General features: G+C 39.4%; 3 protein-coding genes across 4 annotated transcripts in view; all 3 read right to left on the bottom strand.

Moving 5' to 3' along the window:
* Window positions 1-19,224, bottom strand: part of LOC308700557 (protocadherin alpha-C2-like) — a gene marked incomplete at its 5' end in the record, with an annotated part of 181,177 nt that overhangs the window by 147,890 nt on the left and 14,063 nt on the right. The gene's annotated exons all lie outside the window — the stretch shown is intronic.
* Window positions 86-5,907, bottom strand: LOC308701251 (uncharacterized protein; the record flags this gene model as incomplete). Its single annotated transcript, XM_081383449.1, has 2 exons — window positions 86-2,469; window positions 3,540-5,907. 2 exons carry the CDS (start codon window positions 5,905-5,907, stop codon window positions 86-88), a joined length of 4,752 nt encoding a protein of 1,583 aa, XP_081239575.1.
* Window positions 6,138-18,742, bottom strand: LOC308701252 (protocadherin Fat 4-like; the record flags this gene model as incomplete). The annotated part of the gene is made up of 5 exons (XM_081383450.1): window positions 6,138-6,170; window positions 6,624-6,788; window positions 9,749-12,121; window positions 12,797-15,198; window positions 16,390-18,742. 5 exons carry the CDS (start codon window positions 18,740-18,742, stop codon window positions 6,138-6,140), a joined length of 7,326 nt encoding a protein of 2,441 aa, XP_081239576.1.

Consider the following 19,224-nt stretch of genomic DNA (forward strand, 5'->3'; position numbering starts at 1 on the left):
AATTATAACAATTTGGAGAAATTACAATTATAATGACTAAAAAAATAAAATAATCTAAGCAATAGGGTGACCGTAATTATAATGATCAGGTTATTCTTACCTCTCCAGAATCTCTCCTCCTGCGATCTGGTATCACTAGAGTATTCCTATTACTGCCTGGCGCTATTGTAGAGCCGATGCTCATTCTGGGTCCAACTAACATGTACCGTTTGTCTCCAGATCTGTACTGGATGCTGTGACACAGAGTCCCGTCGTAATTTGTGTCCTGTAAATACTTGGACGAATAGTCTGTAGATTTAGAGCACTGCATTACAATCAACACGATGATGCTGATGACAAAAAGCACTGAAACCGAGCCCAAAGTGATGATCAGATAAAATGTCACGTCGTTTTCCTCCTCGTCTTTTACTGCTTGTTTAACATCAGAAGCTGCAAAAGCCTCTTTGGGCTCCACAACTTTGACAATCACAGTCGCTGTTGCTGAGAGTGACACGTTCCCATTGTCTTTGACCAGTATGAGCAGTTTATGCTGGGCCTCGTCTGTTTCTGTGAATGAGCGAAGGGTTCTTATCTGTCCTGTATAGCGGTCCAAACTAAAGAGACTGTGGTCACTAACTTCCTGCAGTGAAAACAATAACCAGCCGTTGTATCCTATATCTGCATCATAGGCTCTGACTTTAGTCACCAAATGACCAGCGTTCACATTCCGGGGAATCTCTTCCACACCCTCAGCAGAACCGTTAGCGCTGACTGGATATAAGATCACTGGAACGTTGTCGTTCTGATCCAGAATAAACACGTTCACTGTCACGTTACTGCTCAGAGACGGACTTCCAGAGTCTGTAGCAATAACTTGGAACTGGAACTTTTTTACCGTTTCAAAGTCAAAACATTTGAGAGCGCTAATTACGCCCGTTTCAGAATTGATATTGAGGAATGAAGTCATATCGCTTTGTGTCTGATCGCCTCTTATAATATTATAAGTGATATGGGCATTTTCATTTTTGTCTTTGTCAGTGGCGCTGACAGAGAATATTGACTCTCCAGGTGCATTATTTTCAAACAGGTAAATCTCAAGAGGGCTGTGGGGAAATTGCGGTGTATTATCGTTAACATCTGACACCTCTACGCTTAGAGATTTTGACGCTGAAAGAGCTGGATTGCCTAAATCAGTAGCGGTTACTGTAATGTCATAATGGGACGCAACCTCCCGGTCCAAACTCTCTTTTGTTACTAGCGAATACATATTCTGCTGAACATATGGTTTCAACTCAAATGGCACATTCTTTGACAAGCTACAAACAACTTTACCGTTAATCCCCGAATCTTTGTCCGTTATGCTTATAAGAGAAATGACTGTCCCGGGTTTTGCATCTTCAGAAACAATACTAGAAAGCGACGTGACTTCAATCTCAGGTTCATTATCATTGACATCTATAATCTTAATGATAACTCTGCAGTCAGTATGCATTGGAGGGCGTCCCTTATCAGATGCTTTTATATTTACACTATAAATTTCGTTCTCTTCAAAATCTATTTTGCCTTTGACACGTATTTCACCTGTCACCTTGTCCAAATCAAAAACATCATGTACTTTTCGCTGCACATTTCTACCATAAGTATATTCAACTTCTCCATTAACGCCCTCATCTGGGTCAGTTGCATTAACAAATGTTACCATAAAACCGGGAGAGACGTTCTCATTTAACGTAATAGTGTACGTGTCTCGGTTGCATATTGGGCGGTTGTCGTTAACATCAAGGACCGTGACAGTTATATTTAAAGTGCCTGATTTTGGTGGATTTCCACCATCAATTGCAGTCAAAGTTAAGATGTGCTTCTCTTGATTCTCCCTATCTAAGGGTTTCTGTAAAAGCAGAAAAGGATTTTTATCCCCATATTCACTGTCTCTTATCTCTATGTCAAAATGATCGTTTTGTCCGAGCCGATAGGAACGAATGGAATTAACGCCAACATCTAAATCTCTCGCGGTTGGAAGATCGAAGCGAGTGCCTTTTACTGTGTTTTCTGCAATTTCTACGTGTACGTCTTTTTCTGGGAAAGAAGGGAAGTGATCATTTATATCTGTTATTTCAACCTCAACATAATGAACTTCGAGTGGATTTTCAACTGCAATCTTCAAGCTTAGCAAACATGCGCCATTTCCATCACAAATCTCCTCTCGGTTGATTTTCTTATGAACGTACAAGATGCCATTGTTCTGATTTACCTGGAAAAAGATGTCCTTAGATCCAGAAACAATACGAAATCGTCTGTGCTCTAACGAACTGACATCAAGACCGAGATCCTTAGCAATATTTCCCACGTGTGATCCCTCTTTCGCCTCCTCTGGAATAGAATATCTGATCTGTGCTGAAACAGGCTGCTTACAATTCAGCATCAAACACAAAGCAATCCACCAGTACCCACATCTGCGCCTTTGTCCATCCTTATCCATCGCGAGCGATTACAGCAAAAGTATTCCAGGACCAGACATGTATCGTCCGTAATTACTCACAACAGGATAAACGGTGTAGTGTCACAAATCAGGTAAATAGTTCAAATGGCGTCCTACGTCGTATCGTCAATCCACCATAACCACAATAATTTTATTCGCCTCACACCGGCTGCTAATACAACACTGCGCATGTCACCATCAAGGGCAGGGCATAATCTCCCCGGCATATCATAGAGTAATACTGACACCGAGCGGTTATGTTCATTTAAACTCATCTCTTAAAGGTTATGAATAAAGCTGAAAGTGTTGCATTCCCTTGTCGAGCCCATTACAAAAGTCACTTAATGTTAAAATCCCATTATAAAAATTTAATGTTACTATTTAATTTGAAACAAATTTCCCTCAGAAAGTGCTACTAAATTTAACAAATAATTACAAAGAAACGGTAACACAATGAAGCAAAAATTCTGAAGTAGAAAAACTGAAATAGCACTTTAATAATCTTTGTTTTACTTACGACTTCGAAAAAGAATGCATTACAGTGCATAACCTAAAATATAGGAGATTAAACGCATTATGGACAAGATACATTAAAGACCTACCCTGGATAAATACATTTATACTTTAAATGTAAATAAAACTTTATATAGGAAAAAGTTTGTATTTACATCTAATAATGCCAAAACTATGAAAAACACGTGAAAAAAAGCATACGAGAAATTATGAATTACTGTTTACATCTTTTCAGTCATTTATGATGACTGGCAGTTGCAGTTTTTGTAATGATTTCATGACATTGAAAAAAAGGCGTTTGAGGATTTGTATGTGTCAGAAATTAGGCCTTTGACAATTAAAGTTATTCTGGAGAAAATGCATCTAATTTCAGCACCAAAGCAGCGAACAGCTCCCTGCAAGCTAATGTCACTAGCAATACACTCTTAAAGCTGTCAATCAGAGGAGGATAACTAACGTGATTTTGCGTTTTGAAACCATACCATGTAAAAGCATACCATTTTGCAATTATAACGTACAAAAGTATCAAACAAACAGGGTGACTGTAATTAGAATTAATTGGTTATTCTTACCTCTCCAGAATCTCTCCTCCTGCGATCTGGTATCACTAGAGTATTCCTATTACTGCCTGGCGCTATTGTAGAGCCGATACTCATTCTGGGTCCAACTAACATGTAACGTTTGTCTCCAGATCTGTACTGGATGCTGTGACACAGAGTCCCGTCGTAATTTGTGTCCTGTAAATACTTGGACGAATAGTCTGTAGATTTAGAGCACTGCATTACAATCAACACGATGATGCTGATGACAAAAAGCACTGAAACCGAGCCCAAAGTGATGATCAGATAAAATGTCACGTCGTTTTCCTCCTCGTCTTTTACTGCGTGTTTAACATCAGAAGCTGCAAAAGCCTCTTTGGGCTCCACAACTTTGACAATCACAGTCGCTGTTGCTGAGAGTGAAACGTTCCCATTGTCTTTGACCAGTATGAGCAGTTTATGCTGGGCCTCGTCTGTTTCTGTGAATGAGCGAAGGGTTCTTATCTGTCCTGTATAGCGGTCCAAACTAAAGAGACTGTGGTCACTAACTTCCTGCAGTGAAAACAATAACCAGCCGTTGTATCCTATATCTGCATCATAGGCTCTGACTTTAGTCACCAAATGACCAGCGTTCACATTCCGGGGAATCTCTTCCACACCCTCAGCAGAACCGTTAGCGCTGACTGGATATAAGATCACTGGAACATTGTCGTTCTGATCCAGAATAAACACGTTCACTGTCACGTTACTGCTCAGAGACGGACTTCCAGAGTCTTTAGCGAGCACATGGAACTGAAACGTTTTTATCATTTCAAAGTCAAAGCTCTTTAGCGCGTGAATAACACCAGTGTCAGAATTAATATTCATGACAGACGCCATGTCGTTCTGTGTCCCTCCACCTCTTATGATATGATAAGTTATGGCAGCATTTTCATTAATATCTTTGTCTGAGGCACTGACAGAAAATATAGAAGCGCCTGGAGGGTTGTTTTCAGTTAAATAAAGCTCAAGAGGATTTGCAGAAAAATCTGGGATGTTATCATTTACATCTGACACCTGTACAATCATAGTCTTATAAGCCGACAGAGAAGGGTTGCCTAAATCTGTTGCTGTTATTTTTATATCATATTCGGACACTAACTCTCGATCTAAACGTTCTTTCGTTACAAGGGAATACATGTTATCCTGAACAGACTGTTTTAACTCAAATGGCACATTGTCAGACAGGCGACACACAACTTTTCCATTAATCCCAGAATCTTTATCACTTACACTTATAAGAGAAATAACTGTTCCAATTTTTGCGTCCTCCAAAATTACATTTGAAAGAGATGTTACTTGTATTTCTGGTTTATTGTCATTTACATCTTCAACTTTAATGATGAGCTGACAATCAGTGTTAATAGGAGGAATCCCTTTGTCTGATGCCCTTATTATCAAACTGTAGATTTCATTTTCTTCAAAGTCAATCAAGCCTTTAACACGTATTTCACCAGTGGCCTGGTCTAACTGAAATATCTCACGTATTTTTGGCTTCATATTTCTACCGTATGTATATTCTACTTCACCATTCGGACCATTATCTGCATCACTTGCATTTATAATTGTCACTACAGTATCAATAATTGCATTTTCCCGCAATGTTATTGTTAATGTATCACTACTGCATATGGGGCGGTTATCATTTACATCCAAAACAAAGACAGTGATATTAAGAATGCCTGATTTTGGTGGACTTCCGCCATCTACTGCAGTCAGTAGTAACCTGTGTATTTGAGTGGTTTCTCTGTCTAATGGTTTCTGTAATACTAAGAAAGGGGTTTTATCTCCGTATACACTATCTTTGATTTCCAAATCAAAATGCCCATTTTTACTCAGCTGGTAAAATCGAACTGAATTAACTCCCACATCCAGATCTCGAGCAGTTTGAAGTTCAAATCGTGTTCCAGTTACAGTGTTTTCCGCAACCTCTAGAAAGAAGTCTTTATCGGGGAAAGATGGAGAGTGATCATTCACATCTGTTATTTCAACTTCCACATAATGGACCTCGAGAGGCTTTTCGACGACTATTTTCAAATTAATCAAGCAGGCGCTATTTCCATCACACACCTCCTCTCTGTCAATGTGCTTATCCACATACAAGATGCCATTGTTCTGATTTACCTGGAAAAGAGCGTCATTCGATCCAGACACAATACGGAACCGTCTTTCCACTAATGTACTGACATCAAGACCCAAATCCTTAGCACAATTTCCGACGACAGATCCCTCTTTCACCTCTTCTGGAACAGAGTATCTTATCTGCGCTGAACCTTGCTGCCCGAGGCTCACAAGCAAAGAGAAACACAGAGAAATCCACCAGTACTCCCATCCGCGCCATTGTCCTCCGGCTTCCATGGCGAGTGTTTACTGCACCGTTATTCCAATAATCAATATATGCTGGGTGATTAGATGTCACAATATAAAATCAGATAGATCGTGCAAAACAAAATAAATCCATTGTGAATACGGTTAGCACAGCCTTTTACCGGTATTCTGTTCATCAGCTCGCGAATGTTTCCTGACGAATGTGACGAACAATACAGTCCGTTTCACGTCATCATCAAAGGCAGGTCTTAATATGCTCCTCAAATACTAGAGCAACAGTGACATCGAGCGGTCTACAGAAAGACAAGTCCTCAAAAGCACATCAGTTGTGTACAAAACAACTTAAGATATGTACATTCAGTGGTACACTAAACCTATGCTGCATCATTTTATAAATCGCATAAATAACACCCAAAAGCAACTTATGTAGACAAGTGTGTGTGAGCACAATAAAGCCACTTTTAATGTATTAAACCCAGGCCATTCCAAGGGAACCGCAACTAAGTTCAGCACTAGCGCAGCGGACAGCTCCCTCTACTTTGTCACTATAAATAACAGCAAATGTTTAGACATTACGTACATACTTTTTTTTTTTTTTTGCAAAACAACTTCTTAATTTGCCATTACCTCATGAGTTACATGATAACATATTGTGTAGCTTGGAGGGGAAAATGTATGTTTTTTGTTTTTTATAAATAAATAAATCAATCCATCACAAGAAATTGAAAATTAATCGCCAGCCTTACCTCTCCAGAATCTCTCCTCCTGCGATCTGGGATCACTAGAGTATTCCTATTACTGCCTGGCGCTATTGTAGAGCCGATGCTCATTCTGGGTCCAACTAACATGTACCGTTTGTCTCCAGATCTGTACTGGATGCTGTGACACAGAGTCCCGTCGTAATTTGTGTCCTGTAAATACTTGGACGAATAGTCTGTAGATTTAGAGCACTGCATTACAATCAACACGATGATGCTGATGACAAAAAGCACTGAAACCGAGCCCAAAGTGATGATCAGATAAAATGTCACGTCGTTTTCCTCCTCGTCTTTTACTGCGTGTTTAACATCAGAAGCTGCAAAAGCCTCTTTGGGCTCCACAACTTTGACAATCACAGTCGCTGTTGCTGAGAGTGAAACGTTCCCATTGTCTTTGACCAGTATGAGCAGTTTATGCTGGGCCTCGTCTGTTTCTGTGAATGAGCGAAGGGTTCTTATCTGTCCTGTATAGCGGTCCAAACTAAAGAGACTGTGGTCACTAACTTCCTGCAGTGAAAACAATAACCAGCCGTTGTATCCTATATCTGCATCATAGGCTCTGACTTTAGTCACCAAATGACCAGCGTTCACATTCCGGGGAATCTCTTCCACACCCTCAGCAGAACCGTTAGCGCTGACTGGATATAAGATCACTGGAACGTTGTCGTTCTGATCCAGAATAAACACGTTCACTGTCACGTTACTGCTCAGAGACGGACTTCCAGAGTCTTTAGCGAGCACATGAAACTGGAACGTTTTTATCATTTCAAAGTCAAAGCTCTTTAGCGCGTGAATAACACCAGTGTCAGAATTAATATTCATGACAGATGCCATGTCGTTCTGTGTCCCTCCACCTCTTATGATATGATAAGTTATGGCGGCATTTTCATTAATATCTTTGTCTGAGGCACTGACAGAAAATATAGAAGCGCCCGGAGGATTGTTTTCAGTTAAATAAAGCTCAAGAGGATTCGAGGGAAATTCTGGGATGTTATCATTTACATCTGACACCTGTACAATCATAGTTTTATAAGCTGACAGAGAAGGGTTGCCTAAATCTGTTGCTGTTATTTTTATATCATATTCGGACACTAACTCTCGATCTAAGCGTTCTTTCGTTACAAGGGAATACATGTTATCCTGAACAGACTGTTTTAACTCAAATGGCACATTGTCAGACAGGCGACACACAACTTTTCCATTAATCCCAGAATCTTTATCACTTACACTTATAAGAGAAATAACTGTTCCAATTTTTGCGTCCTCCGAAATTACATTTGAAAGAGATGTTACTTGTATTTCTGGCTTATTGTCATTTACATCTTCAACTTTAATGATGAGCTGACAATCACTGTTCAAAGGAGGAAGACCCTTGTCTGATGCCCTTATTATCAAACTGTAGATTTCATTTTCTTCAAAGTCAATCAAGCCTTTAACACGTATTTCACCAGTGGCCTGGTCTAATTGAAATATCTCACGTATTTTTGGCTTCATATTTCTACCGTATGTATATTCTACTTCACCATTCGGACCATTATCTGCATCACTTGCATTTATAATTGTCACTACAGTATCAATAATTGCATTTTCCCGCAGTGTTATTGTTAATGTATCACTACTGCAAATGGGGCGGTTATCATTTACATCTAAAACAAAGACAGTGATATTAAGAATGCCTGATTTTGGTGGACTTCCGCCATCTACTGCAGTCAGTAGTAACCTGTGTATTTGAGTGGTTTCTCTGTCTAATGGTTTCTGTAATACTAAGAAAGGAATTTTATCGCCGTATACACTATCTTTGATTTCCAAATCAAAATGCCCATTTTTACTCAGCTGGTAAAATCGAACTGAATTAACTCCCACATCCAGATCTCGAGCAGTTTGAAGTTCAAATCGTGTTCCTGTTACAGTGTTTTCCCAAACCTCTATATAGAAGTCTTTATCGTGGAAAGATGGAGAGTGATCATTCACATCTGTTATTTCAACTTCCACATAATGGACCTCGAGAGGCTTTTCGACAACTATTTTCAAATTAATCAAGCAGGCGCTATTTCCATCACACACTTCCTCTCTGTCAATGTGCTTATCCACATACAAGATGCCATTGTTCTGATTTACCTGGAAAAGAGCGTCATTCGATCCAGACACAATACGGAACCGTCTTTCCACTAATGTACTGACATCAAGACCCAAATCCTTAGCACAATTTCCGACGACAGATCCCTCTTTCACCTCTTCTGGAACAGAGTATCTTATCTGCGCTGAACCTTGCTGCCCGAGGCTCACAAGCAAAGAGAAACACAGAGAAATCCACCAGTACTCCCATCCGCGCCATTGTCCTCCGGCTTCCATGGCGAGTGTTTACTGTACCGTTATTCCAATAATCAATGAATGCTGGGTGATTAGATGTCACAATATAAAATTAGATAGATCGTGCAAAACAAAATAAATCCATTGTGAATACGGTTAGCACTGCCTATTACCGTTATACTGTTCATCAGCTCGCGAATGTTTCCTGACGAATGTGACGAACAATACAGTCCGTTTCACGTCATCATCAAAGGCAGGTCTTAAAATGCTTCTCAAATACTAGAGCAACAGTGACATCGAGTGGTCTACAGAAAGCCAAGTCCTCAAAAACAGTTAGTTAAGCACATCAGTTGTGTACAAAACAGCTTAAAATATTTACATTCAGTGGCACACTAAACCTTTGCTGCATCATTTTATAAATCACATAAATAACACCCAAAAGCAACTTATGTAGACAAGTGTGTGTGAGCACAATAAAGCCACTTTTAATGTATTAAACCCAGGCCATTCCAAGGAAACCGCAACTAGTTTCAGCACCAGCGCAGCGGACAGCTCCCTCTACTTTGTCACTACTTCGAATAACAGCAAATGTTTAGACATTACGCACATACTTTTTTTTGTTGCAAAACAACTTCTTAACTTGCCATTACCTCTTCAGTTATATGATAACATATTGTGTAGCTTGTAGGGGAAAATGTATGTTTTTTTGTTGTTGTTGTTGTTGTTGTTGTTGTTTTTGTTTTTGTTTTTACATAAAGAAATAAATAAATAACAAGAAATTGAAAATTAATCGCCAGCCTTACCTCTCCAGAGTCTCTCCTCCTGCGATCTGGTATCACTAGAGTATTCCTATTACTGCCTGGCGCTATTGTAGAGCCGATACTCATTCTGGGTCCAACTAACATGTACCGTTTGTCTCCAGATCTGTACTGGATGCTGTGACACAGAGTCCCGTCGTAATTTGTGTCCTGTAAATACTTGGACGAATAGTCTGTAGATTTAGAGCACTGCATTACAATCAACACGATGATGCTGATGACAAAAAGCACTGAAACCGAGCCCAAAGTGATGATCAGATAAAATGTCACGTCGTTTTCCTCCTCGTCTTTTACAGCGTGTTTAACATCAGAAGCTGCAAAAGCCTCTTTGGGCTCCACAACTTTGACAATCACAGTCGCTGTTGCTGAGAGTGAAACGTTCCCATTGTCTTTGACCAGTATGAGCAGTTTATGCTGGGCCTCGTCTGTTTCTGTGAATGAGCGAAGGGTTCTGATCTGTCCTGTATAGCGGTCCAAACTAAAGAGACTGTGGTCACTAACTTCCTGCAGTGAAAACAATAACCAGCCGTTGTATCCTATATCTGCATCATAGGCTCTGACTTTAGTCACCAAATGACCAGCGTTCACATTCCGGGGAATCTCTTCCACACCCTCAGCAGAACCGTTAGCGCTGACTGGATATAAGATCACTGGAACGTTGTCGTTCTGATCCAGAATAAACACGTTCACTGTCACGTTACTGCTCAGAGACGGACTTCCAGAGTCTTTAGCGAGCACATGGAACTGGAACGTTTTTATCATTTCAAAGTCAAAGTTCTTTAGCGCGTGAATAACACCAGTGTCAGAATTAATATTCATGACAGACGCCATGTCGTTCTGTGTCCCTCCACCTCTTATGATATGATAAGTTATGGCAGCATTTTCATTAATATCTTTGTCGTAGGCACTGACAGAAAATATAGAAGCGCCTGGAGGATTGTTTTCAGTTAAATAAAGCTCAAGAGGATTTGCAGAAAAATCTGGGATGTTATCATTTACATCTGACACCTGTACAATCATAGTCTTATAAGCCGACAGAGAAGGGTTGCCTAAATCTGTTGCTGTTATTTTTATATCATATTCGGACACTAACTCTCGATCTAAACGTTCTTTCGTTACAAGGGAATACATGTTATCCTGAACAGACTGTTTTAACTCAAATGGCACATTGTCAGACAGGCGACACACAACTTTTCCATTAATCCCAGAATCTTTATCACTTACACTTATAAGAGAAATAACTGTTCCAATTTTTGCGTCCTCCGAAATTACATTTGAAAGAGATGTTACTTGTATTTCTGGCTTATTGTCATTTATATCTTCAACTTTAATGATAAGCTGACAATCACTGTTCAAAGGAGGAAGACCCTTGTCTGATGCCCTTATTATCAAACTGTAGATTTCATTTTCTTCAAAGTCAATCAAGCCTTTAACACGTATTTCACCAGTGGCCTGGTCTAACTGAAATATCTCACGTATTTTTGGCTTCATATTTCTACCGTATGTATATTCTACTTCACCATTCGGACCATTATCTGCATCAGTTGCATTTATAATTGTCACTACAGTATCAATAATTGCATTTTCCCGCAGTGTTATTGTTAATGTATCACTACTGCAAATGGGGCGGTTATCATTTACATCTAAAACAAAGACAGTGATATTAAGAATGCCTGATTTTGGTGGACTTCCGCCATCTACTGCAGTCAGTAGTAACCTGTGTATTTGAGTGGTTTCTCTGTCTAATGGTTTCTGTAATACTAAGAAAGGGGTTTTATCTCCGTATACACTATCTTTGATTTCCAAATCAAAATGCCCATTTTTACTCAGCTGGTAAAATCGAACTGAATTAACTCCCACATCCAGATCTCGAGCAGTTTGAAGTTCAAATCGTGTTCCAGTTACAGTGTTTTCCGCAACCTCTAGAAATAAGTCTTTATCGTGGAAAGATGGAGAGTGATCATTCACATCTGTTATTTCAACTTCCACATAATGGACCTCGAGAGGCTTTTCGACGACTATTTTCAAATTAATCAAGCAGGCGCTATTTCCATCACACACCTCCTCTCTGTCAATGTGCTTATCCACATACAAGATGCCATTGTTCTGATTTACCTGGAAAAGAGCGTCATTCGATCCAGACACAATACGGAACCGTCTTTCCACTAATGTACTGACATCAAGGCCCAAATCCTTAGCACAATTTCCGACGACAGATCCCTCTTTCACCTCTTCTGGAACAGAGTATCTTATCTGCGCTGAACCTTGCTGCCCGAGGCTCACAAGCAAAGAGAAACACAGAGAAATCCACCAGTACTCCCATCCGCGCCTTTGTCCTCCGGCTTCCATGGCGAGTGTTTACTGTACCGTTATTCCAATAATCAATAAATGCTGGGTGATTAGATGTCACAATATAAAATCAGATAGATCGTGCAAAACAAAATAAATCCATTGTGAATACGGTTAGCACAGCCTTTTACCGGTATTCTGTTCATCAGCTCGCGAATGTTTCCTGACGAATGTGACGAACAATACAGTCCGTTTCACGTCATCATCAAAGGCAGGTCTTAATATGCTCCTCAAATACTAGAGCAACAGTGACATCGAGCGGTCTACAGAAAGACAAGTCCTCAAAAGCACATCAGTTGTGTACAAAACAACTTAAGATATTTACATTCAGTGGTACACTAAACCTATGCTGCATCATTTTATAAATCGCATAAATAACACCCAAAAGCAACTTATGTAGACAAGTGTGTGTGAGCACAATAAAGCCACTTTTAATGTATTAAACCCAGGCCATTCCAAGGGAACCGCAACTAAGTTCAGCACTAGCGCAGCGGACAGCTCCCTCTACTTTGTCACTATAAATAACAGCAAATGTTTAGACATTACGTACATACTTTTTTTTTTTTTGCAAAACAACTTCTTAATTTGCCATTACCTCATGAGTTATATGATAACATATTGTGTAGCTTGGAGGGGAAAATGTATGTTTTTTGTTTTTTATAAATAAATAAATCAATCCATCACAAGAAATTGAAAATTAATCGCCAGCCTTACCTCTCCAGAATCTCTCCTCCTGCGATCTGGTATCACTAGAGTATTCCTATTACTGCCTGGCGCTATTGTAGAGCCGATGCTCATTCTGGGTCCAACTAACATGTACCGTTTGTCTCCAGATCTGTACTGGATGCTGTGACACAGAGTCCCGTCGTAATTTGTGTCCTGTAAATACTTGGACGAATAGTCTGTAGATTTAGAGCACTGCATTACAATCAACACGATGATGCTGATGACAAAAAGCACTGAAACCGAGCCCAAAGTGATGATCAGATAAAATGTCACGTCGTTTTCCTCCTCGTCTTTTACTGCGTGTTTAACATCAGAAGCTGCAAAAGCCTCTTTGGGCTCCACAACTTTGACAATCACAGTCGCTGTTGCTGAGAGTGAAACGTTCCCATTGTCTTTGACCAGTATGAGCAGTTTATACTGGGCCTCGTCTGTTTCTGTGAATGAGCGAAGGGTTCTTATCTGTCCTGTATAGCGGTCCAAACTAAAGAGACTGTGGTCACTAACTTCCTGCAGTGAAAACAATAACCAGCCGTTGTATCCTATATCTGCATCATAGGCTCTGACTTTAGTCACCAAATGACCTGCGTTCACATTCCGGGGAATCTCTTCCACACCCTCAGCAGAACCGTTAGCGCTGACTGGATATAAGATCACTGGAACGTTGTCGTTCTGATCCAGAATAAACACGTTCACTGTCATGTTACTACTAAGTGGAGGAGTTCCTGAATCCTTTGCAACAACTTGGAAATGAAACTTTCTAATTACTTCAAAGTCAAAACGGTTTAAGGCGTAAATAACCCCCGTTTCAGAGTTAATGTTCAAGAATGAGGCCATATCATTTTGTGCAGCATCCCCTCTAATAATATAGTAAGTAATCATTGCGTTTTCATTGAAATCTTTATCGGATGCGCTCACAGACAGTATGGAGGCACCAGCTGCGTTATTTTCTACTAAATATAATTCAAGCGGATTTTGAGAAAATTCAGGACAGTTATCATTAACATCTAATACCTGCACGCTCAGAGATTTAAAGGAGGATAAAGGTGGCTGTCCTAAATCAGTGACTGTTATTGTTATGTCATAATGGGACACGAGTTCTCGATCTAGTTTTCCTTTCGTTACAAGGGAATACATATTCTCTTGAAATGATGGTTTCAGCTCAAAAGGAACACTGTCAGAAATACTTGGTACAATCTTCCCATTTATACCAGAGTCTTTGTCACTGATGCTAATCAATGAAATTACAGTACCAGGTTTGGAATCCTCAGAAACAACACTGGAAAGCGAGGTTAAGTCTATTTCAGGAGCGTTATCATTTATGTCTATTATCTTAATAGTAACGACAGATTCAACGATCAATGGAGGCTGGCCTTTATCTGATGCCTGTACGTCTATTTTGTACACCTCCGTTTCCTCAAAGTCCAGTTCACCTTTAATCTGAATTTCTCCTGTTGCACGATCCAGTTTAAATAGATCGTATACTTTGCGCTTCAAGTTCCTTCCAAATGCGTATTCTACAACACCATTTGAACCCTCATCCAAGTCAGTTGCGTTAAGTTTGATCAATACTGTTCCGATTGCAGCATTTTCTTTTACTGTTACAGAATATGAATCTTGACTGAACACAGGACGGTTATCATTAGCATCAAGAACAGTAACAATTATGTTAAGATTTCCTGACCGTGGTGGATTTCCACCATCGCTAGCAGTTAGAATTAATCTATGCTCCGCTGCGTTTTCCCGGTCAAGTGCTTTCTTTAAAACTAAAAGCGGTATTTTTTCCTCATCTCTATCCTTTGTCTCAACTTCGAAATACTCATTCTGACTCAGTTTATACGACCGTACATTATTTACTGTCGTATCAGCATCTCGTGCTGCCTGTATTTGGAAACGTGTCCCTGTGGGTGTGTGTTCCGCAATCTCAAAATGCTGCTCCTCTTCTGTAAATGTGGGTGAGTTATCATTAACATCGGTTATCTGTACTCCAACGTAATGTATTTCCAAGGGATCTTCGACTACCATTTTTAAATTAATCAAGCAGGCGCCATTTCCATCACACAGCTCCTCTCTGTCAATGTTCTTATGGACATATAAGACGCCATTATTTGGATTTACCTGAAAAAGAGCATCATTTGATCCAGACACGATACGCAATCTCCTGTTAGCTAAATTGCTGACATCAAGGCCAAGATCCTTAGCAATATGTCCAATAACGGATCCTTCTTTTAATTCCTCTGGAATAGAATATCTTATCTGCGCTGAAACCTGCTGTCCAAAACACAGAAGCAAGGAGAAAAACAAAGCAATCCACCAAAACTCCCATCTGCGCCTTTGTTCTCTGGCTTCCATGGCGAACGATTACAGAGACACAGCCAGAAAAATATCCTTGGCGATTTCGAACAACAGTAGGCCTATATCATATAATCTGTAATGAAAAATATTTAAACGAAAACCTTAATAAACACAGAGGACAGATCGCATACCTAAACGCCTTTTCAGATCGTACCATCCCCATGGATAAGGACTATACAAGACTGTGCGTGTCATCATTATGGGCCGGACTTAAAACAGGAAAACCAAAATTAGAGCAACACTGACACCGAGTGGAACATTAGACCTGTCAAGTCAGCTCGTTATCATTTTCAATTTGCAGTATATATATATATATATATATATATATATATATATATATATATATATATATATATATATATATATATATATATGAAGAGTTCAGATGCAAAAACCTCTAAATGCCATCTGAAATTTTCTTATAGAATGATCATTTTTATCAAGCTCGTATATTTAAGTTCAATAATTTCACTTGAATGGCAATTAATAGGTAATTTTCATTTCCATTTAAGTCAAATTACTGAACTTAGATTTACGAGCTTCATAAAAATGATCATTCTAGGAGGAAATCTCAGATGGCATTTAGAGGTTTTTGCATCTGAACTCTTCATATATATATAATGCAAATTGAAAAAACACCTTAAAGCGCATTTTTGTGAAAACGTCTGGAAACCGCAATAAATTATTCACATTTATTTAAACCACCAATTAAAATCTTCAAAAATACTTTACAAAAATCATTAACTCCAGAATCTGTCCTCCTCCTCCTTGACACCAAGTGGTTCAAAATACTTGAAAAAAATGTTCAAATGCACCACCCACAGTTATAAATATACTTATTTTATGTTTAAATGTACATTTCAGTTATTTAAAGCTTACATCAGTAGTTTGACGACTTATAGTGATGCTTTTTAAAATGTTCTCACAACATGCAAAAGTCGTTTAAGCATTTTTATGTCACAGAAATTACATATCTGACGATGAAGCCTATTCTAAAGGAATTGCATCAACTTTCAGCACCAAAGCAGCGAACAGCTCCCTGGAAGCTGCGGTTATTTCAGAAAATCAAAGCTGTCAAACAAGGTACGTTAACTAACGAGATTTTGTGCTGTGACATCATAACTGTGTAAAAGCATACAGTTTTCAATTATAACGTTTACAAATATCAAACCAACACAGTGATTGTAATTATAATGAACTGGTTATTCTTACCTCTCCAGAATCTCTCCTCCTGCGATCTGGGATCACTAGAGTATTCCTATTACTGCCTGGCGCTATTGTAGAGCCGATACTCATTCTGGGTCCAACTAACATGTACCGTTTGTCTCCAGATCTGTACTGGATGCTGTGACACAGAGTCCCGTCGTAATTTGTGTCCTGTAAATACTTGGACGAATAGTCTGTAGATTTAGAGCACTGCATCACAATCAACACGATGATGCTGATGACAAAAAGCACTGAAACCGAGCCCAAAGTGATGATCAGATAAAATGTCACGTGGTTTTCCTCCTCGTCTTTTACTGCTTGTTTAACATCAGAAGCTGCAAAAGCCTCTTTGGGCTCCACAACTTTGACAATCACAGTCGCTGTTGCTGAGAGTGACACGTTCCCATTGTCTTTGACCAGTATGAGCAGTTTATGCTGGGCCTCGTCTGTTTCTGTGAATGAGCGAAGGGTTCTTATCTGTCCTGTATAGCGGTCCAAACTAAAGAGACTGTGGTCACTAACTTCCTGCAGTGAAAACAATAACCAGCCGTTGTATCCTATATCTGCATCATAGGCTCTGACTTTAGTCACCAAATGACCTGCGTTCACATTCCGGGGAATCTCTTCCACACCCTCAGCAGAACCGTTAGCGCTGACTGGATATAAGATCACTGGAACGTTGTCGTTCAGATCCAGAATAAACACGTTCACTGTCACATTACTGCTCAGAGACGGACTTCCAGAGTCTGTAGCGAGCACATGGAACTGGAACGTTTTAAGAGTTTCAAAATCAAAACTTTTAAGTGCATAAATAATTCCCGTTTCTGAATTAATATTTAGAAAAGTTGTCAAATCTACTTGATTTAGGCTATATGTTATTGCAGCATTTTCGTTTAAGTCTTTATCAAAAGCAGTGACAGCAAATATAGAAGCACCAGGGGCATTGTTTTCAGATAAATAAAGCTCAATTTTGTTTTGGGTAAACTGTGGGGAGTTATCATTTACATCAGAGACCTGTATATTTAATATTTTAAAAGAAGACAAATGTGGCTGTCCTAAGTCAGTGGCTGTTACAGTGATTTCATAGCTTGAAGTAACTTCTCTATCTAAACGCCCCTTTGTTACTAATGAATAAATATTCTCCTTAAAAGAGGATTTCAGCTCAAATGGCATATTTTCGGGTAATGTACAAATGACTTTGCCATTGACACCGGAGTCCTTGTCTGAAACACTGATTAAGGCTATGGCCGTTCCAGGATTTGCATTTTCAGATATAACACTAGAAAGTGATGTTATCTCAATTTCAGGAGAGTTATCATTAACATCTGTGACTTTAATGTTGAGTTCTGCTTCAGTTATAAGTGGAGGCTGGCCTTTATCTGATGCCTGCACATCTAATTTAAAGACATCAGTTTCCTCAAAGTCTATGTTCCCTTTAACTTGTAATTCTCCCGTGTTCTTGTCAAGCTTAAACAAGTCGTGGATTTTTCCATCCAGATTTTCGCCTAACGAATACTCGATTTCCCCATTTATTCCATCATCTAAATCAGTTGCGTTTATTTTAATTACGACAGTGCCAAGAGGTGCATTTTCCAGGATTGTTGCAGAATACGAGTCGCGGCTAAAGACTGGTCGATTGTCATTTGAATCTAGAACAATAACAGAGATGTTCAGAGTCCCTGATTTCGGTGGATTTCCACCATCTGTGGCTGTTAATGTGAGTCTATGCTTGCCTTGCCTTTCTCTGTCCAGCGCTTTCTTTAAAACTAAAAATGGTATTTTTGTTGCATGCCTTTCTCGAATGTCAATATCAAACAGCTCATTCTGACTTAATTTATAATATCGAACCGTATTCATTCCCAGATCAGGATCTCTGGCAGTTTGGACTTGAAAACGCGTTCCCAAAAGCGTATGCTCTGCAATTTCAAATTGCTGCTCAGATCTCGGGAAAATGGGTGGATTATCGTTTACATCAGTTATTTCAACTTCTATGTAATGCACCTCTAAGGGGTCTTCAACAACGCATTTCAGACTTATCGAACAAACAGTGTTTCCATCACACAGCTTCTCTCTGTCGATTCTCTTATTGACATACAGTTCCCCATAGTTCTGATTTACCTGGAAAAGCGCATCATCAGGTCCAGAAACAATACGTAACCGTCGTTGCGCCAAATTACTGACATCAAGGTTTAAATCCTTAGCAATATTCCCCACAACAGATCCTTCTTTCACTTCCTCCGGGACATTGTATTTTATCTGTGCACAAACCAGATTCCCGAAGCACGACAGCAAAGAAAAAGTAATCCACCAGCTCGGCCGTCTGCTCCATTGTCCTCCGACATCCATCGCAAAGAAAGATATAATTGAATACTTTCGGATTACAAATGCTCTTCTCACGAAACACTATTTTTTCCTATTCTAATCTCTGATTTAATGTGCATTATCAAAAACGGCATACGATGAAATGATTAGTTACCATTGCTTTGAACGCAGTTATGCTGACCCTTCTCTCTGCACAAAACACGGTTATGTTTCCCATTAGCTGACGCCTGATGGGGAAGGGCTTGCTTCAAGACAGTAACCTAGAGTAACACTGACACCATGTGGAGTGGATATGTTTTTGTAAAAAAAATATAAAAAATAAATCTACATCACGAAAACGAAAAGGACATAACTCTTATTTTATCAGTGGTCACCGCATGGCCGTCAAAACAGAAATGATTGTTATAATCCCTCCTCAAAAAAATACAGATACAATGAAAAATAAAATGAGTGTAGAATATTTACTCAGAAATGTATAAACAAAATTCACGCGTAATTCAATGTTA

The sequence above is a fragment of the Scardinius erythrophthalmus genome (assembly GCF_964197995.2).
Source record: "Scardinius erythrophthalmus genome assembly, chromosome: 13".
In the NCBI taxonomy this organism is placed as follows: Eukaryota; Metazoa; Chordata; class Actinopteri; order Cypriniformes; family Leuciscidae; genus Scardinius; species Scardinius erythrophthalmus.